The 20,300-nt window shown below is 45.2% G+C and overlaps 1 protein-coding gene across 1 annotated transcript; it reads right to left on the bottom strand.

The window, feature by feature from the left end:
- Positions 1-393: 393 nt before the first annotated feature.
- Positions 394-19,036, bottom strand: LOC118804051 (zinc finger and BTB domain-containing protein 45-like). Its single transcript, XM_036564658.1, is given in 8 exon segments — positions 394-2,094; positions 2,096-2,178; positions 3,873-4,137; positions 12,279-12,422; positions 12,607-12,726; positions 13,220-13,467; positions 16,368-17,128; positions 18,798-19,036. Coding segments are annotated over 7 exon segments (1,860 nt in total). The 5' UTR covers positions 17,101-17,128; positions 18,798-19,036; the 3' UTR covers positions 394-1,827.
- Between the last annotated feature and the right edge of the window lie 1,264 nt (positions 19,037-20,300).

A 20,300-nucleotide genomic window follows, 5' to 3' on the forward strand; every position in this document is an offset into this window, starting at 1 on the left:
GCTGAATGGGCAGAGCTAAACTGCTGTAGGCTGAATGGGCGGGGCTAAACTGCTATAGGCTGAATGGGCAGGGCTAAACTGCTGTAGGCTGAATGGGCAGGGCTAAACTGCTGTAGGCTGAATGGGCGGGGCTAAACTGCTGTAGGCTAAATGGGCGGAGCTAAACTGCTATAGGCTGAATGGGTGGAGCTAAACCGCTGTAGGCTGAATGGGCGGGGCTAAACTGCTGTAGGCTGAATGGGCAGAGCTAAACTGCTATAGGCTGAATGGGTGGAGCTAAACCACTGTAGGCTGAATGGGCGGGGCTAAACTGCTGTAGGCTGAATGGGCAGAGCTAAACTGCTATAGGCTGAATAGGTGGAGTTTAACTGTTAGCACCGTGCTAATTGGTGGGCTGTAAGCTTCCTTTCCTTATTAGCTACATTAGCCTCGTAGCTCCAGCGCTGAAACTGCAGAAGTGAACTTCAGACACTAAACAGGCCTCAGCTGGTCCACTGCTTTGGGGTATACAGGGCAGGAAAACTGGGGAAACTTCACTTTTTGCCAAACTATCGCTTTAAACACTCACTCTCTCTCTGGGTGGACACGATTCGCGTGGGCGTCTGGACGGGCACCTGTGGGCAGGTGTGGTCTGAGCTCCATTTCAGCGTCTCTTATAGAACTGAAACAAAACTGAACGCAGTTATTTTTAAGACTTTTCAACATAAATGAATCAAAAGTTTGGGGACACCTCGCTATTCAAAATGTGTTAACTGCAAATTAACACGTTTTCTCTGTCGACTGTAAACAACATATTAAAGACTGAGCGAGTTTATTTATACTATTAAACTACCCACTCGTTCCGCGAGGTTCTTTAGCATCTCCAACAGTGCGGAACACGTGTAAGAACAATATTGAACTAGCTAACGTGGGCTAACAGCTCCTCCTCATGTGGTTGGCTAGCTAGCATAGCTAACACTGATCATGTGTGTTTAGTACTTTAATCAGTGCTCAAAAGCTGCTACGTTCAGGAAAACATAGACCAAAGGCAGCCAACTAGAACATCTTCTGTCATGCAGTTAGCACGCTAGCAAAGCTAATGCTAATGTGTATTTTTTCAGTTTATTACTCAAATCAGAAATTAAAGTCATATTAATGGGAAAACAGGTTGAAGTCAGCACAGCTAATGCTAATCATGTGTATGTTAACACTTAAATCAGTGGTCAAAAGCTGCTACGTTCATGAAAACACAGACCAAATTTAGCTAACAAGAACGTGTTTCGTCATGTATTTAGCTAGCTAGCATAGCTAACGCTGATCATGTGCATTTTTAGAGCTGTTTTCAAATCACAGGTGAAAAACAAACAATTTGCCTTCATAGAAGCCCCTAAACAAGTTCCACTGAACTAACATTGAGTTAGCATTAGCCAAAGTTATTGCTTGCTAACACTGGTTCAACGTTAGTCAACTAGCAACTTCAAACATCCAGAAAAAACAATGCACCTATCCTGTTTTAAGTTTCTCCTATTACCGTTTGACCATTAGCTAAACGGCTACGCTTTAGCATGTTGTTACTGCAAACAGACAAAGAAAACATGCTAATTCCAAAAAGCTCGACGTCCCCAAACCTGGCGCTGAACTGTCTCTCCATTTTCTTGTAGCCAGTAACCACGGGCTTCTATAATCTCTCTCTGGACGTATTGCTCGACGACAAGGTAAGCTCCGCCTCCAAAAGTGAGGTACCCCAGCAACCGCGAATCGTGTCCACCCCCCCTGATGTTTCTCTAAGTGGCGGGGCTAACCCCCTGTTGGCCCCACCCACGCCTGCCCCACCTCAACGTGTTTCTCCTATGAGGTGGAGCCGGCCCCATTGGCCCCACCCATACCGACCCCTCCCATGCCGGCCCCGCCCGCCTGGTCGATGTTGTTGGGTTTGATTGGCGGGTGCTGGTGCTGCAGGGCGTGGCGCTCCAGCAGCGTGCGGTGCGTGAAGGCTCTGTGGCACACGTTGCAGGAGAAGGTGCGCTCCACGCGGTGAGTGCGCATGTGCACGTTCAGCGAGCTCTTCTGGGTGAAGCGCTTAGAACACACGGAGCACTGGAACGCACGGACCCCCTGTGTGGACCACCATGTGCTTCAGGAGGTAATCACGCAGAGAGAAGGAGCGCCAGCAGATGCTGCACTGATGGGGCTTCTGACCTAAACGCCAACACACAAATAAACACTTTCAATAAACAATGAATTTAATACATTAACACACACAACGACGAGACAAAACATTATGACCACCTGCCTAGTATGCTGTCGGTGCCCCACCGAGGCAGGACCTCTGAACGTGCCCTGTGCTCTCTGGCACTAAGACAATCCTTTAAGTCCTGTAAGATGTGAGGTGGAGGCACCACAGATCAGACCTGTTGATCCAGAACATCCCACAGATGCTCCGATTGAGATCTGGGGGGAGTTTGGAGACCAGGGTAGCACCTTGAGCTCCTCACCATGTTCCTCAAACTGTTCCTGAACAGTGTGTGCAGTGTGGCGGTCATTATCCTGTTGAAAGAGGCCACTGTCATTGGGGAACACCATCACCAACAAGGGGAGTACCTGGTCTGTAACAATGTCCACATGAATTCCGGAATCAGAACATCGCCCAGAGTATCCCAGTCCCTCCACCGGCTCGTCTTCCTCCCACAGTGCATACTGGTCTATCACATCCAAGGTACCTGACCATCCACATGATGTAAAAGAGAACGGGACTCATCGGACCAGGCAACCTTCTTCCATCACTCCAAGGTCCAGTTCTCTCGGGTGTCCACTGTAGGTACTTTCCATGGTGGACAGGGTGGGCACTCTGACCAGTCTGCCACTTTGCAGGCCTATATTCAGCAAGCTGCAGTGTACTGTGTGTGACACCTTCCTCCTGTGACCATCATCAAACATTTCCATGATCCACAGTAGCCCTTCTGTCAGTTTGGACCAGACGAAGGGCCTTCGTAGCCGTTGTGCATCGATGAGCCTCAAGTGCCCGACACTGTCGCTGGTTCATGGTTTGTCCCTCCTCTGTCCACTGATGGAAGGTACTCACCACTGCTGACCAGGCCCCACCGTTTCAGAGATGATCCATCGCAGTCAAAGTCTCTCAGGTCTTCAGGCCTGCACACAACTCCAGCATCCATCCATCCACTACCATCTAATATCTCGCAGACCTTCGCAGCACTGCTGTTACCAGACAGCCAACCTTGTTTGCTTCATCTGTGAGTGCTCATAATGTTTTGGCTCATTGGTGTAAATATATCGTCACCGTCCAAAGAAAAACAAGTCTCTACGAAATGGAGATTTAAAGCAGAGAGTAAAAACACTCTTTACTTTTAATGTAAGACAATATAAACAGATTTTACTCCAACTTATTCTGGAGCATCTCTGTTCGTCCATTCATCATGAAATTTTCCAGACAGTGTTTAAACCAGCTGCTGAGCTCAAATGACGCAGAGAAATAAAAATCACAAAAAACTGAGATACTTTTTTGGACAGTGGCGATATACAGAAAGGTGACAAATTAAAGGAATAACCTGATTAAATTAGAGAAACTGGAGAAACACGCAGATTAGAGAAGCACCAAAACTTCGGCCTCTGCTAAATTTCAGACGAAAGCTGAAAGTGTCATTTTCAAAATCTAAGACCTCCAATAAAATGAAAATAAGAAACAATGATTAAAACGTTTCCTCTGCTCTCCTCAACCAGCTCCACCACCATCGACACGACACCTACTGAGGGAACACCTTTTGGAAGAACAGTGTTCCACCCCTCCAGTGCAGTTCCAGCTTCTTACAGATGCTGCGAGAGGGAGCACTGAAGATGTTCTGGTGGCCCAAAACCGGAGCAGGACTAAAACTCACCGGAGTGGATGAACATGTGTTTGCTGTAGTTCTTGCGAGATCGCAGTGATTTCCCGCAGTGGCTGCAGTCGAAGCTCGTCTCTGAACTCTGGGGTGTAAAACTCGGACCCGCGATGCACGGTGGGGCCGGAGGGGGCGGGGCCGGGGTCAGAGGGGCCGGGGGCGGGGCCTGCTGACACGTCTCTGCCATGCTGTCAATCACCATAGGTCCGCCCACAAAGAAGGAGGATGGCTGTGATTCGCTGACGGGATACTGAAAAAGCATCTAGAGGAAAATAAACAAACATACAGATTCAGAAATAATAATAATAATAATAATAATAATAATAACAATAGTATAACAAGAGTGTAACAGGCATAAACACCACAGAGAGATACTAACAGATACTAATTAAGTGATACAAAATCTGTATTCATGAGCTATCAGAATAATAGTAAGTACAAGTTTACCAAAAGTAGATAAACAGCCGGTAAAAATAAACACATTACATACAAAAATACCTTAAATTCATGTAAGCGTTGTTAGACTTTGATGCCTCTGTGAATCATGGGTAAAGGACAAGCAGCACTAACTTTAATTACCTCTCCTCCTGGTTTTAAACGAGCTTTAGGGCAGCTTTTTTGTACTTTTGTTTCATTTAGTTTTCTCGTTGAGTAACCTTCCACCGTTAGTTGTTCTGTTTATTACGTTGGGCGTACGCTCGCCTCCGAAGCTTCATTTCCTAAAGCTAAACATCTTGAGACGTTTTAAACCTCAGGAGCCGCTGATCGTGCCGGCGTGATCAAATCCCACAGCTGGTTCAAAATGTTGCAGCATAAAGGTCGTGAAAGTGCTGCCTTGAAACACTACACTAGTTTTTGTCTGATGTTCAGAGACCAAGTAAAAACAGGTAGGAGGACATAAATTTGGTATGTAAATCATATTCATGCATAAACGTAGAATGGGACGGGGCTGGCGCTGCATCTAACGTCATAATACCTTCATAATTTTTTTGTTGTAACGCGTTTCCATCAAGAATTTGATGCTTATTGAGTATGGGAATGGCATATGGGAATGGCACATGGGAATGGTGTATGGGAATGGTATATGGGAATCAGTGTGGGAATGGTACAAGGGAATCAGTAAGGGAAAGGCATATGGGAATGACGTATGGGAATCTGCATGGGAATGGTGTGTGGGAATGGTGTATGGGAATCAGTAAGGGGATGGCATATGGGAATGGCATATGGGAATGGCGTATGGGAATGGTGTATGGGAATCAGTGTGGGAATGGTACAAGGGAATCAGTAAGGGAAAGGCATATGGGAATGGCGTATGGGAACGGTGTATGGGAATTAGTATGGGAATTAGTATGGGAATCAGTGTGGGAATGGTGTATGGAAATCAGTATGGAAATGGCATATGGGAATCAATATGGGAATGGCATATGGGAATCAATATGGGAATGGCGTATGGGAATCAGTATTGGAATGGCATATGGGAATCAGTATAGAAATGGCATATGGGAATCGGTATAGGAATGGCACATGGGAATCAGTATGGTAATGGCATAAGGGAATGGTGTATGGAATCGGCGTAAGGGACTCAGTATGGGAATGATGTAAAGGACTCAGAATGTCCTTTGTAAGGGAATTAGTATGGTAATGGCATATGAGAATTAGTATGGGAATGGCATCTGAGAATCAGTATGGGAATGGCGTATGCGAATCAGTATGGGAATGATGTAAGGGACTCAGTATGGGAATGATGTAAGGGACTCAGAATGGGAATGGTGTATGGGAATCAGTATGGGAATGGCGTCTGAGAATCAGTATGGGAATGGCGTAAGGGACTCAGTATGGGAAGATGTAAGGGACTCAATATGGGAATGATGTAAGGGACTCAATATGGGAATGGTGTAAGGGAATCAGTATGGGAATGGCATAAGGGAATGGTGTATGGAATCGGCATAAGGGACTCAGTATGGGAATGATGTAAGGGACTCAGAATGGGAATGATGTGAGGGAATCAGTATGGGAATGACGTATGGGAATTAGTATGGGAGTGGCGTATGGGAATTAGTATGGTAATGGCATATGAGAATTAGTATGGGAATGGCGTCTGAGAATCAGTATGGGAATGGCGTATGAGAATCAGTATGGGAATAGCGTAAGGGACTCAGTATGGGAATGATGTAAGGGACTCAATATGGGAATGATGTAAGGGACTCAGAATGGGAATGGTGTATAGGAATCAGTATGGGAATGGCGTAAGGGACTCAATATGGGAATGATGTAGGGACTCAGAATGGGAATGGCGTATGGGAATCAGTATGGGAATGGCGTATGGGAATCAGTATCGAATGACGTATGGGAATGGCGTAAGAGACTCAATATGGGAATAATGTAAGGGACTCAGAATGGGAATGTGTAAGGGAATCAGTATGGGAATGGCGTATGGGAATCAGTATGGGAATGGCGTCTGAGAATCAGTATGGGAATGGTGCAAGGGACTTAGTATGGGAAGATGTAAGGGACTCAATATGGGAATGATGTAAGGGACTCAGAATGGGAATGGTGTAAGGGAATCAGTATGGGAATGGTGTAAGGGAATCAGAATGGGAATGGCGTCTGAGAATCAGTATGGGAATGGCTTAAGGGACTCAGTATGGGAAGATGTAAGGGACTCAATATGGGAATGATGTAAGGGACTCAGAATGGGAATGGTGTAAGGGAATCAGTATGGGAATGGCGTATGGGAATCAGTATGGGAATGGTGTAAGGGACTCAGAATGGGAATGGCGTATGGGAATCAGTATGGGAATGGCGCAAGGGACTCAATATGGGAATGATGTAAGGGACTCAGAATGGGAATGGCGTAAGGGAATCAGTATGGGAATGGCGTATGGAAATCAGTATGGGAATGGCGTATGGGAATCAGTATTGGAATGGCATATGGGAATCAGTATAGAAATGGTGTATGGGAATCAGTATAGGAATGGCACATGGGAATCAGTATGGTAATGGCATAAGGGAATGGTGTATAGAAATCGGCATAAGGGACTCAGTATGGGAATGATGTAAGGGACTCAGAATGGGAATGGTGTAAGGGAATCAGTATGGGAATGATGTATGGGAATTAGTATGGGAGTGGCGTATGGGAATTAGTATGGTAATGGCATATGAGAATTAGTATGGGAATGGCGTCTGAGAATCAGTATGGGAATGGCGTATGAGAATCAACATGGGAATAATGTAAGGGACTCAGAATGTGAATGGTGTAAGGGAATCAGTATGGGAATGGCGTATGGGAATGGTGTAAGGGACTCAATATGGGAATGATGTAAGGGACTCAGAATGGGAATGGCGTATGGGAATCAGTATGGGAATGGCATATGGGAATCAGTATGGGAATGGTGTAAGGGACTCAGAACGGGAATGGCGTACGGGAATCAGTATGGGAATGGCGCAAGGGACTCAATATGGGAATGATGTAAGGGACTCAGAATGGGAATGGCGTATGGGAATCAGTATGGGAATGGCATATCGGAATCAGTATGGGAATGGCGTATGGGAATCAGTATTGGAATGCGTAAGGGACTCAATATGGGAATGATGTAAGGGACTCAGAATGGGAATGGCGTAAGGGAATCAGTATGGGAATGGCGTATGGAAATCAGTATGGGAATGGCGTATGGGAATCAGTATTGGAATGGCATATGGGAATCAGTATAGAAATGGCGTATGGGAATCAGTATAGGAATGGCACATGGGAATCAGTATGGTAATGGCATAAGGGAATGGTGTATGGAATTGGCATAAGGGACTCAGTATGGGAATGATGTAAGGGACTCAGAATGGGAATGATGTGAGGGAATCAGTATGGGAATGACGTATGGGAATTAGTATGGGAGTGGCGTATGGGAATTAGTATGGTAATGGCATATGAGAATTAGTATGGGAATGGCGTCTGAGAATCAGTATGGGAATGGCGTATGAGAATCAGTATGGGAATAGCGTAAGGGACTCAGTATGGGAATGATGTAAGGGACTCAATATGGGAATGATGTAAGGGACTCAGAATGGGAATGGTGTAAGGGAATCAGTATGGGAATGGCGTATGGGAATTAGTATGGGAATGGTGTAAGGGACTCAGAATGGGAATGGTGTATAGGAATCAGTATGGGAATGGCGTAAGGGACTCAATATGGGAATGATGTAAGGGACTCAGAATGGGAATGGCGTATGGGAATCAGTATGGGAATGGCGTATGGGAATCAGTATCGGAATGACGTATGGGAATGGCGTAAGAGACTCAATATGGGAATAATGTAAGGGACTCAGAATGGGAATGTGTAAGGGAATCAGTATGGGAATGGCGTATGGGAATCAGTATGGGAATGGCGTCTGAGAATCAGTATGGGAATGGCGCAAGGGACTTAGTATGGGAAGATGTAAGGGACTCAATATGGGAATGATGTAAGGGACTCAGAATGGGAATGGTGTAAGGGAATCAGTATGGGAATGGTGTAAGGGAATCAGAATGGGAATGGCGTCTGAGAATCAGTATGGGAATGGCTTAAGGGACTCAGTATGGGAAGATGTAAGGGACTCAATATGGGAATGATGTAAGGGACTCAGAATGGGAATGGTGTAAGGGAATCAGTATGGGAATGGCGTATGGGAATCAGTATGGGAATGGTGTAAGGGACTCAGAATGGGAATGGCGTATGGGAATCAGTATGGGAATGGCGCAAGGGACTCAATATGGGAATGATGTAAGGGACTCAGAATGGGAATGGCGTAAGGGAATCAGTATGGGAATGGCGTATGGAAATCAGTATGGGAATGGCGTATGGGAATCAGTATTGGAATGGCATATGGGAATCAGTATAGAATGGCGTATGGGAATCAGTATAGGAATGGCACATCGGAATCAGTATGGTAATGGCATAAGGGAATGGTGTATAGAAATCGGCATAAGGGACTCAGTATGGGAATGATGTAAGGGACTCAGAATGGGAATGGTGTAAGGGAATCAGTATGGGAATGATGTATGGGAATTAGTATGGAGTGGCGTATGGGAATTAGTATGGTAATGGCATATAAGAATTAGTATGGGAATGGCGTCTGAGAATCAGTATGGGAATGGCGTATGAGAATCAATATGGGGAATAATGTAAGGGACTCAGAATGTGAATGGTGTAAGGGAATCAGTATGGGAATGGCGTATGGGAATGGTGTAAGGGACTCAATATGGGAATGATGTAAGGGACTCAGAATGGGAATGGCGTATGGGAATCAGTATGGGAATGGCATATGGGAATCAGTATGGGAATGGTGTAAGGGACTCAGAATGGGAATGGCGTACGGGAATCAGTATGGGAATGGCGCAAGGGACTCAATATGGGAATGATGTAAGGGACTCAGAATGGGAATGGCGTAAGGGAATCAGTATGGGAATGGCGTATGGAAATCAGTATGGGAATGGCGTATGGGAATCAGTATTGGAATGGCATATGGGAATCAGTATAGAAATGGCGTATGGGAATCAGTATAGGAATGGCACATCGGAATCAGTATGGTAATGGCATAAGGGAATGGTGTATAGAAATCGGCATAAGGGACTCAGTATGGGAATGATGTAAGGGACTCAGAATGGGAATGGTGTAAGGGAATCAGTATGGGAATGATGTATGGGAATTAGTATGGGAGTGGCGTATGGGAATTAGTATGGTAATGGCATATAAGAATTAGTATGGGAATGGCGTCTGAGAATCAGTATGGGAATGGCGTATGAGAATCAATATGGGAATAATGTAAGGGACTCAGAATGTGAATGGTGTAAGGGAATCAGTATGGGAATGGCGTATGGGAATGGTGTAAGGGACTCAATATGGGAATGATGTAAGGGACTCAGAATGGGAATGGCGTATGGGAATCAGTATGGGAATGGCATATGGGAATCAGTATGGGAATGGTGTAAGGGACTCAGAATGGGAATGGCGTACGGGAATCAGTATGGGAATGGCGCAAGGGACTCAATATGGGAATGATGTAAGGGACTCAGATGGGAATGGCGTATGGGAATCAGTATGGGAATGGCATATCGGAATCAGTATGGGAATGGCGTATGGGAATCAGTATTGGAATGCGTAAGGGACTCAATATGGGAATGATGTAAGGGACTCAGAATGGGAATGGCGTAAGGGAATCAGTATGGGAATGGCGTATGGAAATCAGTATGGGAATGGCGTATGGGAATCAGTATTGGAATGGCATATGGGAATCAGTATAGAAATGGCGTATGGGAATCAGTATAGGAATGGCACATGGGAATCAGTATGGTAATGGCATAAGGGAATGGTGTATGGAATCGGCATAAGGGACTCAGTATGGGAATGATGTAAGGGACTCAGAATGGGAATGATGTGAGGGAATCAGTATGGGAATGACGTATGGGAATTAGTATGGGAGTGGCGTATGGGAATTAGTATGGTAATGGCATATGAGAATTAGTATGGGAATGGCGTCTGAGAATCAGTATGGGAATGGCGTATGAGAATCAGTATGGGAATAGCGTAAGGGACTCAGTATGGGAATGATGTAAGGGACTCAATATGGGAATGATGTAAGGGACTCAGTATGGGAATGGTGTAAGGGAATCAGTATGGGAATGGCGTATGGGAATTAGTATGGGAATGGTGTAAGGGACTCAGAATGGGAATGGTGTATAGGAATCAGTATGGGAATGGCGTAAGGGACTCAATATGGGAATGATGTAAGGGACTCAGAATGGGAATGGCGTATGGGAATCAGTATGGGAATGGCGTATGGGAATCAGTATCGGAATGACTTATGGGAATGGCGTAAGAGACTCAATATGGGAATAATGTAAGGGACTCAGAATGGGAATGTGTAAGGGAATCAGTATGGGAATGGCGTATGGGAATGGTGTAAGGGACTCAGAATGGGAATGGCGTATGGGAATCAGTATGGGAATGGCATATGGGAATCAGTATGGGAATGGCGTATAGGAATCAGTATTGGAATGCGTAAGGGACTCAATATGGGAATGATGTAAGGGACTCAGAATGGGAATGGCGTATGGGAATCAGTATGGGAATGGCGTATGGAAATCAGTATGGGAATGGCGTATGGGAATCAGTATTGGAATGGCATATGGGAATCAGTATAGAAATGGCGTATGGGAATCAGTATAGGAATGGCACATGGGAATCAGTATGGTAATGGCATAAGGGAATGGTGTATGGAATCGGCATAAGGGACTCAGTATGGGAATGATGTAAGGGACTCAGAATGGGAATGGTGTAAAGGAATCAGTATGGGAATGACGTATGGGAATTAGTATGGTAATGGCATATGAGAATTAGTATGGGAATGGCGTCTGAGAATCAGTATGGGAATGGCGTAAGGGACTCAGTATGGGAATGATGTAAGAGACTCAATATGGGAATGATGTAAGGGACTCAGAATGGGAATGGTGTAAGGGAATCAGTATGGGAATGGCGTATGGGAATTAGTATGGGAATGGTGTAAGGGACTCAGAATGGGAATGGTGTATAGGAATCAGTATGGGAATGGCGTAAGGGACTCAATATGGGAATGATGTAAGGGACTCAGAATGGGAATGGCGTATGGGAATCAGTATGGGAATGGCGTATGGGAATCAGTATCGGAATGACGTATGGGAATCAGTATGGGAATGGTGTAAGGGACTCAGAATAGGAATGGCGTATGGGAATCAGTATGGGAATGGCGTAAGGGACTCAATATGGGAATGATGTAAGGGACTCAGAATGGGAATGGCGTATGGGAATCAGTATGGGAATGGCGTATGGGAATCAGTATGGGAATGGCATATGGGAATCAGTATGGGAATGGTGTAAGGGAATCAGTATGGGAATGGTGTAAGGGAATCAGTATGGGAATGGTGTAAGGGAATCAGTATGGGAATGGCGTATGGGAATCAGTATGGGAATGGTGTAAGGGAATCAGTATGGGAATGGCGTATGGGACAATAGCAGCCCAGCATCGCCCAAACACTCTGCTCTGCCAGAGTACAATAAATCATCATCAAATATGATAACAGTAATAACCCGAAAATACATTTCCTGAAGAAAACGCAGAGTAACTGCAACTTGAGCATTTTCCCAGGTGGTTGTTAAGGTGTCGACAGATTATAGTAATTTATGTGGCTTCCAGGGTGCTGCAAACTGGTGCTATGGGGTGTCTGGTGGTGGCTCCATGGTTGCTATCCTATCTCTGGTGGTTAATAATTACAATATGACATAAATCATATTTAACCAAACATCTGCCAACACCTATACGATTCCGATGTCGCTGTTCTATCCCTTACTATTCGGTTTCTCAGAATGTGGTGAAGAGCAGCAGAGCCAAACACACCTGGTTGTTGATGTTGTGAGAGGAAGTGGGCGGAGACAGCGGCTTGTTGCTGCGGGAACGGGGGTTAGCCACCAGAGTCTGAGACGCGTCCGCCTGTGGCCAAAAGCCTCCAGCGAACACGGCCTGCTCTTCATAAAAGCCACCCTGGAACACACAGACACAGACAGTCGTGAGCAAAAGTTTCTGCGCCCTGATCAAATTCCACAATGTGAATGATTTAACACGTCCTCTACAGAGTCTCACTACTGCACAGTTTAATACACACTCACTGTTTACGTACTGGACCTAACACACTGGGAGAAAAACAAAGTGTGTGTGTGTGTGTTACCTGTCCGTACGCAGATTGGTGTGAGTTGTCGTGAGTATCACGTCGCTCCTCCAGATCAAACAGATTGTCTCCTTCCTGAACACCTTCATCCTTCACGACCACCTGCTCACCTCCCAGCACCTGCACATACAGACCAACAGGTAAAGCTCGCTGACATTAACTGCTTGAGTGGTGGAGCTAATCTGCTGTAGCTGAATGGTGGAGCTAAACTGCTGTAGCTGAATGGTGGAGCTAAACTGCTGTAGCTGAATGGTGGAGCTAAACTGCTGTAGCTGAATGGTGGAGCTAAACTGCTGTAGCTGAATGGTGGAGCTAAACTGCTGTAGCTGAATGGTGGAGCTAAACTGCTGTAGCTGAATGGTGGAGCTAAACTGCTGTAGACTGAATGGTGGAGCTAAACTGCTGTAGCTGAATGGTGGAGCTAAACTGCTGTAGCTGAATGGTGGAGCTAAACTGCTGTAGCTGAATGGTGGAGCTAAACTGCTGTAGCTGAATGGGTGGAGCTAAACTGCTGTAGCTGAATGGGTGGGGCTGAACTGCTGTAGGCTGTGTATGTATATACACACATACACACATTATATATGCTATATAAGTGTGTGTTTGTGTTACAGACCTGCAGTCGTAGTGGCTGCCTCTGTTTCCGGCTATGCCCTACTCCTCTCTCTCTCTCTCCATCCCTCTCTCTCTCCTCCACATCCTCTTCCTCATTAAATCTCTCCATTCCAACCGTCAGCTCCTCAACAAACTCCGCCCCCCCATTACCACGGAGACCGTCTCTGCCCATCACCGTGGGAGCAGGGGTGTTCATATGGGCTCTTCCTGGATCAGACATGTTCTGGTTCTGGCTCTGATTCTGTCCTCCTGCACCGATTTAGGAAAGTCAGAATCAATCTTATATTATTATTATTATTAAAATATATTCAAATATGCAATTTAAGCTGCAACAATTATTCATTTATTGAAAACCATTTTAATCCTGGAAATAAATTTCAATAAAGTGGACTGTTTACATACTAGTGCATATAAATATTCATATGACCCACACAGTCGTTCTGACAGACTGTAATACACTACAGGAAGTGTAGGGGGCGATATGGCTTCTACTGTTCCATTTAAAAAGCTCTATAATGTTCATATGATCCACACGGTCACTCTGACAGACTGTAATACTCTACAGGAAGTGTAGGGGGCGATATGCAGTCATCCTGCCTCTTACCACTGCTATCATCCTTGGACCTCACCCTCAGCCAGACTCCTCCAACACACAGTGCAGGCAACGCTCTGGACCTGATATTCAGCAGACCTACCTCAGCGCTGCTCTGCTCACCACTTTCTATCTTTCACACGCTCCCTCCCTGCCACTCCTGTCCACATCACCCTTTCATGCTCTTCTACTCGACGCAACCTGCACTCTATTCCTCCTCATCTTCAACTATCCTGACCACCCTTCCCCATCCTGACTCCTTTTCTTCTCTCTCACTGGACACAGCTACAGATGTTTTTGACTTTCTGTGTCCTCTCTCCTCCAGGCCAGCTAGATCCTCCCCACCTGCCCCCTGGCTGACAGGTGTCCTGCGCAGCAACTGGCAAGAGCTAAGGAAGCCTGAGAGAAGGTGGAGGAAATCCCAGCTTGACTGGAATCTTCACTCCTACCAATCTCTCCTTTCCAAGTTCTCACTTGAAGTCACTGCTGCAAAGTCATCTTTCTACAGAGGGAAACTGGAAGTATCAGCATCTGATCCACACAAGCCTTTCAGCATTTTCTCCTCTCTCCTCAACCCTCCTCCTCCCCTTCCTCCCTCCCTCTTCTCTCACTCCTGAGGATTCTGTCACCTTCTTTGAGGAGAAGGTTAACAGAATCCGCCAGTCTTTTCCTCTGTCTCCACTCCTTCCACTAGACCTTCTCCTCTCGTTCTCAATCCCTTAACCTGTTTTTCTTCTCTTTCCACAGATGCTGTCCTTCAACTGATCAAATCCACTAATCCAACCACCTGCCCACTGGATCCCATCCCACCCACATTGCTCCAGTCAATCTCCATGGATCTACTGACGTTCATCACCTTTCTCATAAACAACTCCTTATCATCAGGTCAAGTTTCATCAACTTTCAAGACTACAAGAGTAGTTAACATCCTGAAGAAGCCCATGCTTGACAGCTACAGACACAGTATCACTCCTTTCTTTCCTTTCAAAAATTCCTTCCGAGAGTCTATGATCAACTGTCTCTCTTTCTTATGCAGAACCAGCTCCAGGACCCCAACCAGTCTGGCTTCAAACCGGCGCACTCAACAGAAACTGCCTTTATAGCAGTGACAGAGAAGCTCCAGGCAGCAAGATCAGCCAAACTGTCATCTGTTCTGATTCTGCTTGACCTCTCAGCAGCTTTGGACACGGTCAACCACACAATCCTTCTGGACGTCCTCACCAACCTTGGAATCACCGGCTCTGCGTGGAAATGGTTTGAGTCCTATCTGGAGAGCGTTCAGCAGGTAACATGGAGAGGGTCCACATCCTCTCCAAGCAGGCTCTCCACTGGTGTCCCACAAGGCTCTGTGCTGTGTCCTCTTCTCTTTTCTCTTTACACTCGTTCTGTTGGTGATGTAATATCCTCTCATGGCTTCTCTTATCACTGTTATGCTGATGACACTCAACTAATGCTTTCCTTCCCACCTGTCGCATCTCAGCAGGTCTGACTGACGTCTCTTCACGGATGGCAGCTCAGCACCTGAAGCTCAATCCTAGCAAGACTGAGCTGCTACTTATCCCTGCAACTACAGGTCCTCATCATGATCTCACCATCTCATTTGAGAACTCTCTGATTGTTCCGTCTGAAGAAGCAAGAAGTCTTGGTGTGATTCTGGATGGCCAGTTATCGTTCTCAGCTCAAATCGCAAACCTGACTCGGTCATGCAGGTTTCTCCTGTACAACATCTGGAGGATCCGACCTTTTCTCACTCGAGAGGCCACCCAGGTGCTCGTTCAGTCCCTTGTCATCTCAAGGCTTGACTGCTGCAACTCGATCTTGGCTGGTCTTCCTATGTGGCCACCAAGCCTCTGCAACTGATCCAGAATGCATGGCTCTTCTTCAATCTCCCCAAGTTCAGCCACGTCACTCCACTGCTGCGCTCCCTTCACCGGCTTCCTCTAGCTGCATGCATCAGATTTAAAACCCTGATTCCTACAAAGCCAAAAATAGACCAGCCCCTCCTGACGGGAATGGTCAAAACTCGAACTGTACCTCGAGCCCTTCGAGTTTTGAGTACAGCTCGGCTTGACCCGCCATCCTTCAAGACTCGTGGAAGACGAGCATCAAGCCTTTTCTCTGTCCTGGCGCCCAGGTGGTGGAACGACCTCCCACTGACTGTCCGAACAGCGAAGTCTCTCGCTGTCTTCAAACGCAGACCGAAGACCGTCTCTTTATACAGCACTTTAGTGAGCACTAATATAAGTACTTATTGTACTGTATTGTATTGCACTGCTCTGTGTTTAACTCTGTTCCTGTTTCTCTGGGTATCAACAGGGACTTCTGTTTCTAGCAGTATCTGAGCTCAGGACTGTCTTTCTCTCTAACCTATTGGTAACGAGCAAAGATACTTTCTCCAGATAGACAAAGCACTTTCTGTAAGTCGCTCTAGATAAGAGCGTCTGCTAACGCTGAAAATGTAAATATGGCTTCTATTTTTTCATTTAAAAAGCCAGCATAGATTACTCAGTTGTAGGAATAGTTGTTAGCCATATGAATTGCGATATCCCAGCCTCACCTGCGCTGCTTCGTTCCGCGTTCTGGTTCAGCATGTAGTTGATCTCCTGAGTGCAACTGGTGGGTTTCATCATAGCCCCACCTCCAGGCGCTCCAAGCCCCTCCCCCCGGCCCAGCAAATCGCCCAGCGGTGGCATTATTCCATCCAATCCGGAGGAGTCTGGCTGACCCCCCCCACCCATAGGTTGAGGGTCCGGCAGACCCGGAGCTGACCCCACCCCCGCCCCACAGTCACCTATGGGGTAACTATATCCCTGCAAAGCGCCGGGGCCAACTCCGCCCACGTTTCCCACGCTCTCACGCCCCTTGCCGCCCCCCTGCTCCTCTTGTTTGGGCATGGCGGCCCCCAGTGGCCGTTTCTGGGATATGATCTGCGTGCACTCGTCGATGACGGTCTTGATCTGCAGGATGCTGGCGGCGGTCAGTATACAGAGCGCCTGCGAGTGGAGCACCACCAGAGAGCCGCTGTACATGAAGTCCACCAGCTGCTTCACCGTCTCCGCGGGAACCAGCGGCGGCACCGAGATCTCAGAGTGGCCGAGCAGCAGCTTGTCCTGGAAGAAGGGGCTGGCGGCGGCCAGGACGCAGGCGTGGGCACGCAGCGAGGCGTCGTGGATCCGCACCGTCACGTCACAGAACAGGCCCTTACGCCGCTGAGTGCGCAGAGCCTCCAGCACCGACTGGCTGGCGTTGTGCAGATGGATGTAATGAACCGTCTCAGAGCCCGACGACATGGCAGGAACACAGGAACGCAAGATCAACCTAAACAAACACAAACAACAACAGTAAACAGATAATATCAGCACAGAAACTGACACCAAAGAAGCTGCTTACGACTGTTTATATTCTGGATACTGAATAATTCATAGTAGATACTGAATAATTCATAGTAGATACTGAATAATTCATAGTAGACACTGAATAATTCATAGTAGATGCTGAATAATTCATAGAAGATACTGAATAATTCATAGTAGACGCTGAATAATTCATAGTAGACGCTGAATAATTCATAGTGGATACTGAATAATTCATAGTAGATGCTGAATAATTCATAGTAGACACTGAATAATTCATAGTAGATGCTGAATAATTCATAGAAGATACTGAATAATTCATAGTAGACGCTGAATAATTCATAGTGGATACTGAATAATTCATAGTAGATGCTGAATAATTCATAGTAGACACTGAATAATTCATAGTAGATGCTGAATAATTCATAGTAGATACTGAATAATTCATAGTGGATACTGAATAATTCATAGTAGATACTGAATAATTCATAGAAGATACTGAATAATTCATAGAAGATGCTGAATAATTCATAGTGGATACTGAATAATTCACAGTAGATACTGAATAATTCATAGAAGATACTTAATAATTTGTAGTAGATACTGAACATTGAATAGTAGTTACTGAATACTTTAAAGTAGATACTGATTGGCTGTTTATATACAAGGTAATAAATAATTCATAATACCTACTGAATAATGAGTAATATTAATTTATAGACCAGAATAATCAGTTAAGTAACTGCTGACTGACTTCACTGGACTGATCAGTACTGCCGCATGTATGCTGCATATTTTGCATATACATTACATTACTTCTGTGTCTCTAGTTTATTCTGTATTGTTTATTTATTATTATTAATAATAATAATAATAATAGTAATAGTCTTAATTTTTATAGCCCCTTCCATACGTTAAAATGCAGCTCAAAGTGCTTTACAGTAAAAACAACAGAGTCAAAAAGGTCATCAAAATATAACAATAACAAATAATAACAATCTAATAAATTGGTAATAACAGAAAAGGGGCTGTAATATTAATAATAATGAAAATTTAAATGTGTTTACTGTGTCTGTCTGTTGTCTGTTGTCCACTGTTATGTCTGCATGTCCTCGTCTGAGTGTTTATGTGCCACAGAAGCAGCGTGAACGTGTTCAGTTATTCTGCACTGCTGAATATGCATAATGACCATGAAGCTAAGGTTATTAATCAGTTATAGATCCTGATATAGATGTGCAGATATAGATCACTGATATCACAGGAGCTTTATGACCGATCCGTGACTCAGAGCTGGACTTTAAGGGGTTAAACTGGAACAGTATCTTTACTGTGAGACACACTTTACATACAAACACGGACAAGTTTGTTAAGTGTTCCCGCTGCGTTTGCATATTAATGAGTATGTAAATGACGATAACGAGCGACTGAGCTGTGTTTGTTATGAACGTGAAGCAGCTCTGCGGCAGACAGACAGACAGACAGACAGACAGACAGACTGACTGACAGACAGACAGATATGAGGAAGAGGAGGATGAGGACGAAGAGGAGCGTCTCTCCTGCAGCGGAACTCGCGCGCTGCTCGGATCCGCGCGTGATAGAGAGATCAGAGGTGAGTATTGATTATTGATCGGTACCTGAGAGAGCAGAGCTGAGTGACCAGCGCTGTAAACTCCGCCTAAACCGCACAGCCGGGCGCGCGCATGACCAGAACCGGGGCAGAACCGGAGCGCGCGAGCAGAACCGAACAGAGAGAAAGAGATAGAGAGAGATAGAGAGATAAAGGGAGAGAGAGAGAGGGAAAGAGAGGGAGGCTGTTTTTCTCTCCAGCTTTCTGTTTCTGCAGGAGCTGCTGACGGGGCGCAGCTACGGAGAAACTACGGGGGCCCTGCTGGGACAGAGCGCTCACGGACACGCGCCAAAATAAAAGTCCTCACTCACATACACACGCGCGCATGAAGGCTGCAATAAAATAAAATAAAATAAAGAAAATAATAAAAGTCCTCACTCCAACGAAAGGAGGCTGGAATAAAATGTAAAAATTATTAATAAAAATATTAATAAATATTTTAAATAAAAAATACAAATAAATAAAAATAAAACAAAATTCATTATTGCACCTCTTTTATTATACATTTTAAAGATTTTGTCATGTTTTATTACTTTTCCATTACAAATGTGATGTTTTTGTATAATTTTAACACCATGTAGCTTAACTCGGTGAAAAAGCCTCAGCTGAATTATATGTACAGTAACATAAATAAAGATGTTGATGATGCTGCTGCTGCTGATTATTATTATTATTATTATTATTATTATTATTATTTATCACTGAATTAAATTCATGCATCATTGCACTTCAGTGCATCATCTGCGTTACACATTACTACAGCTTATTCTGCACCATTTAAACCAGAAAACTGCAGGTTTATTTTCTTCAAAGGCTCAATAGCGAGTTTGGGAATAAACATCAAAATAAACAAAACAACTAATGCTTTTAAAGTAAACCTGGAAAGAAAATGAAACGAAAATACAAAAAGGTACTCTAACTAACTCCCTGCATTAAAGACAGGAGAGAAGGTAACCAAACAAATGACTCTCATCCTCTACTTTCACCAAGACTAGAGTGACCAGACGTCCCCATTTTCTGGGGACAGTCCCCTGGAGCACAGGTCTCTCTTTACTGCCAAAATATTTAATACGAATATGAATTATGGGCTCATCAACCTCTGAATTCATCTGTGGTAAACGTGTCTCTGCCTCGTCCCTGCCTCGTCCCCGCCTCGTCCCCGCCTGAGCCGCTGGACTTACTGACTTTTGAGGCCCTTTTATTCAGCAACCTTATTTCTAAAAAGAAACAAGTGACAAATCTCACAAGAAACATAAATCTTTCACAGGACTGTTGTAATTTATTCTCATGCATGCTACGTTAACACCAGTCTCAGTCAGCAGCTCCTCTGGCAGCAGCGTCTCACTCTCTCTCCTCTCAGGCAGGAGTGAGTGAATGTGGTTACAGCAGTAATGATTGTGTTGGGTGGTCCTGAAATCTACTGAACCTCTGTAGTTTGACCATTTTCTTTACTGAGTGTTCCACAGTTTACCTGCTCCACTCACTGTAGTAGCTGTAACTCTGGGAGAGC

Source organism: Colossoma macropomum, unplaced genomic scaffold (genome assembly GCF_904425465.1).
Source record: "Colossoma macropomum unplaced genomic scaffold, Colossoma_macropomum, whole genome shotgun sequence".
Taxonomy (NCBI): domain Eukaryota; kingdom Metazoa; phylum Chordata; class Actinopteri; order Characiformes; family Serrasalmidae; genus Colossoma; species Colossoma macropomum.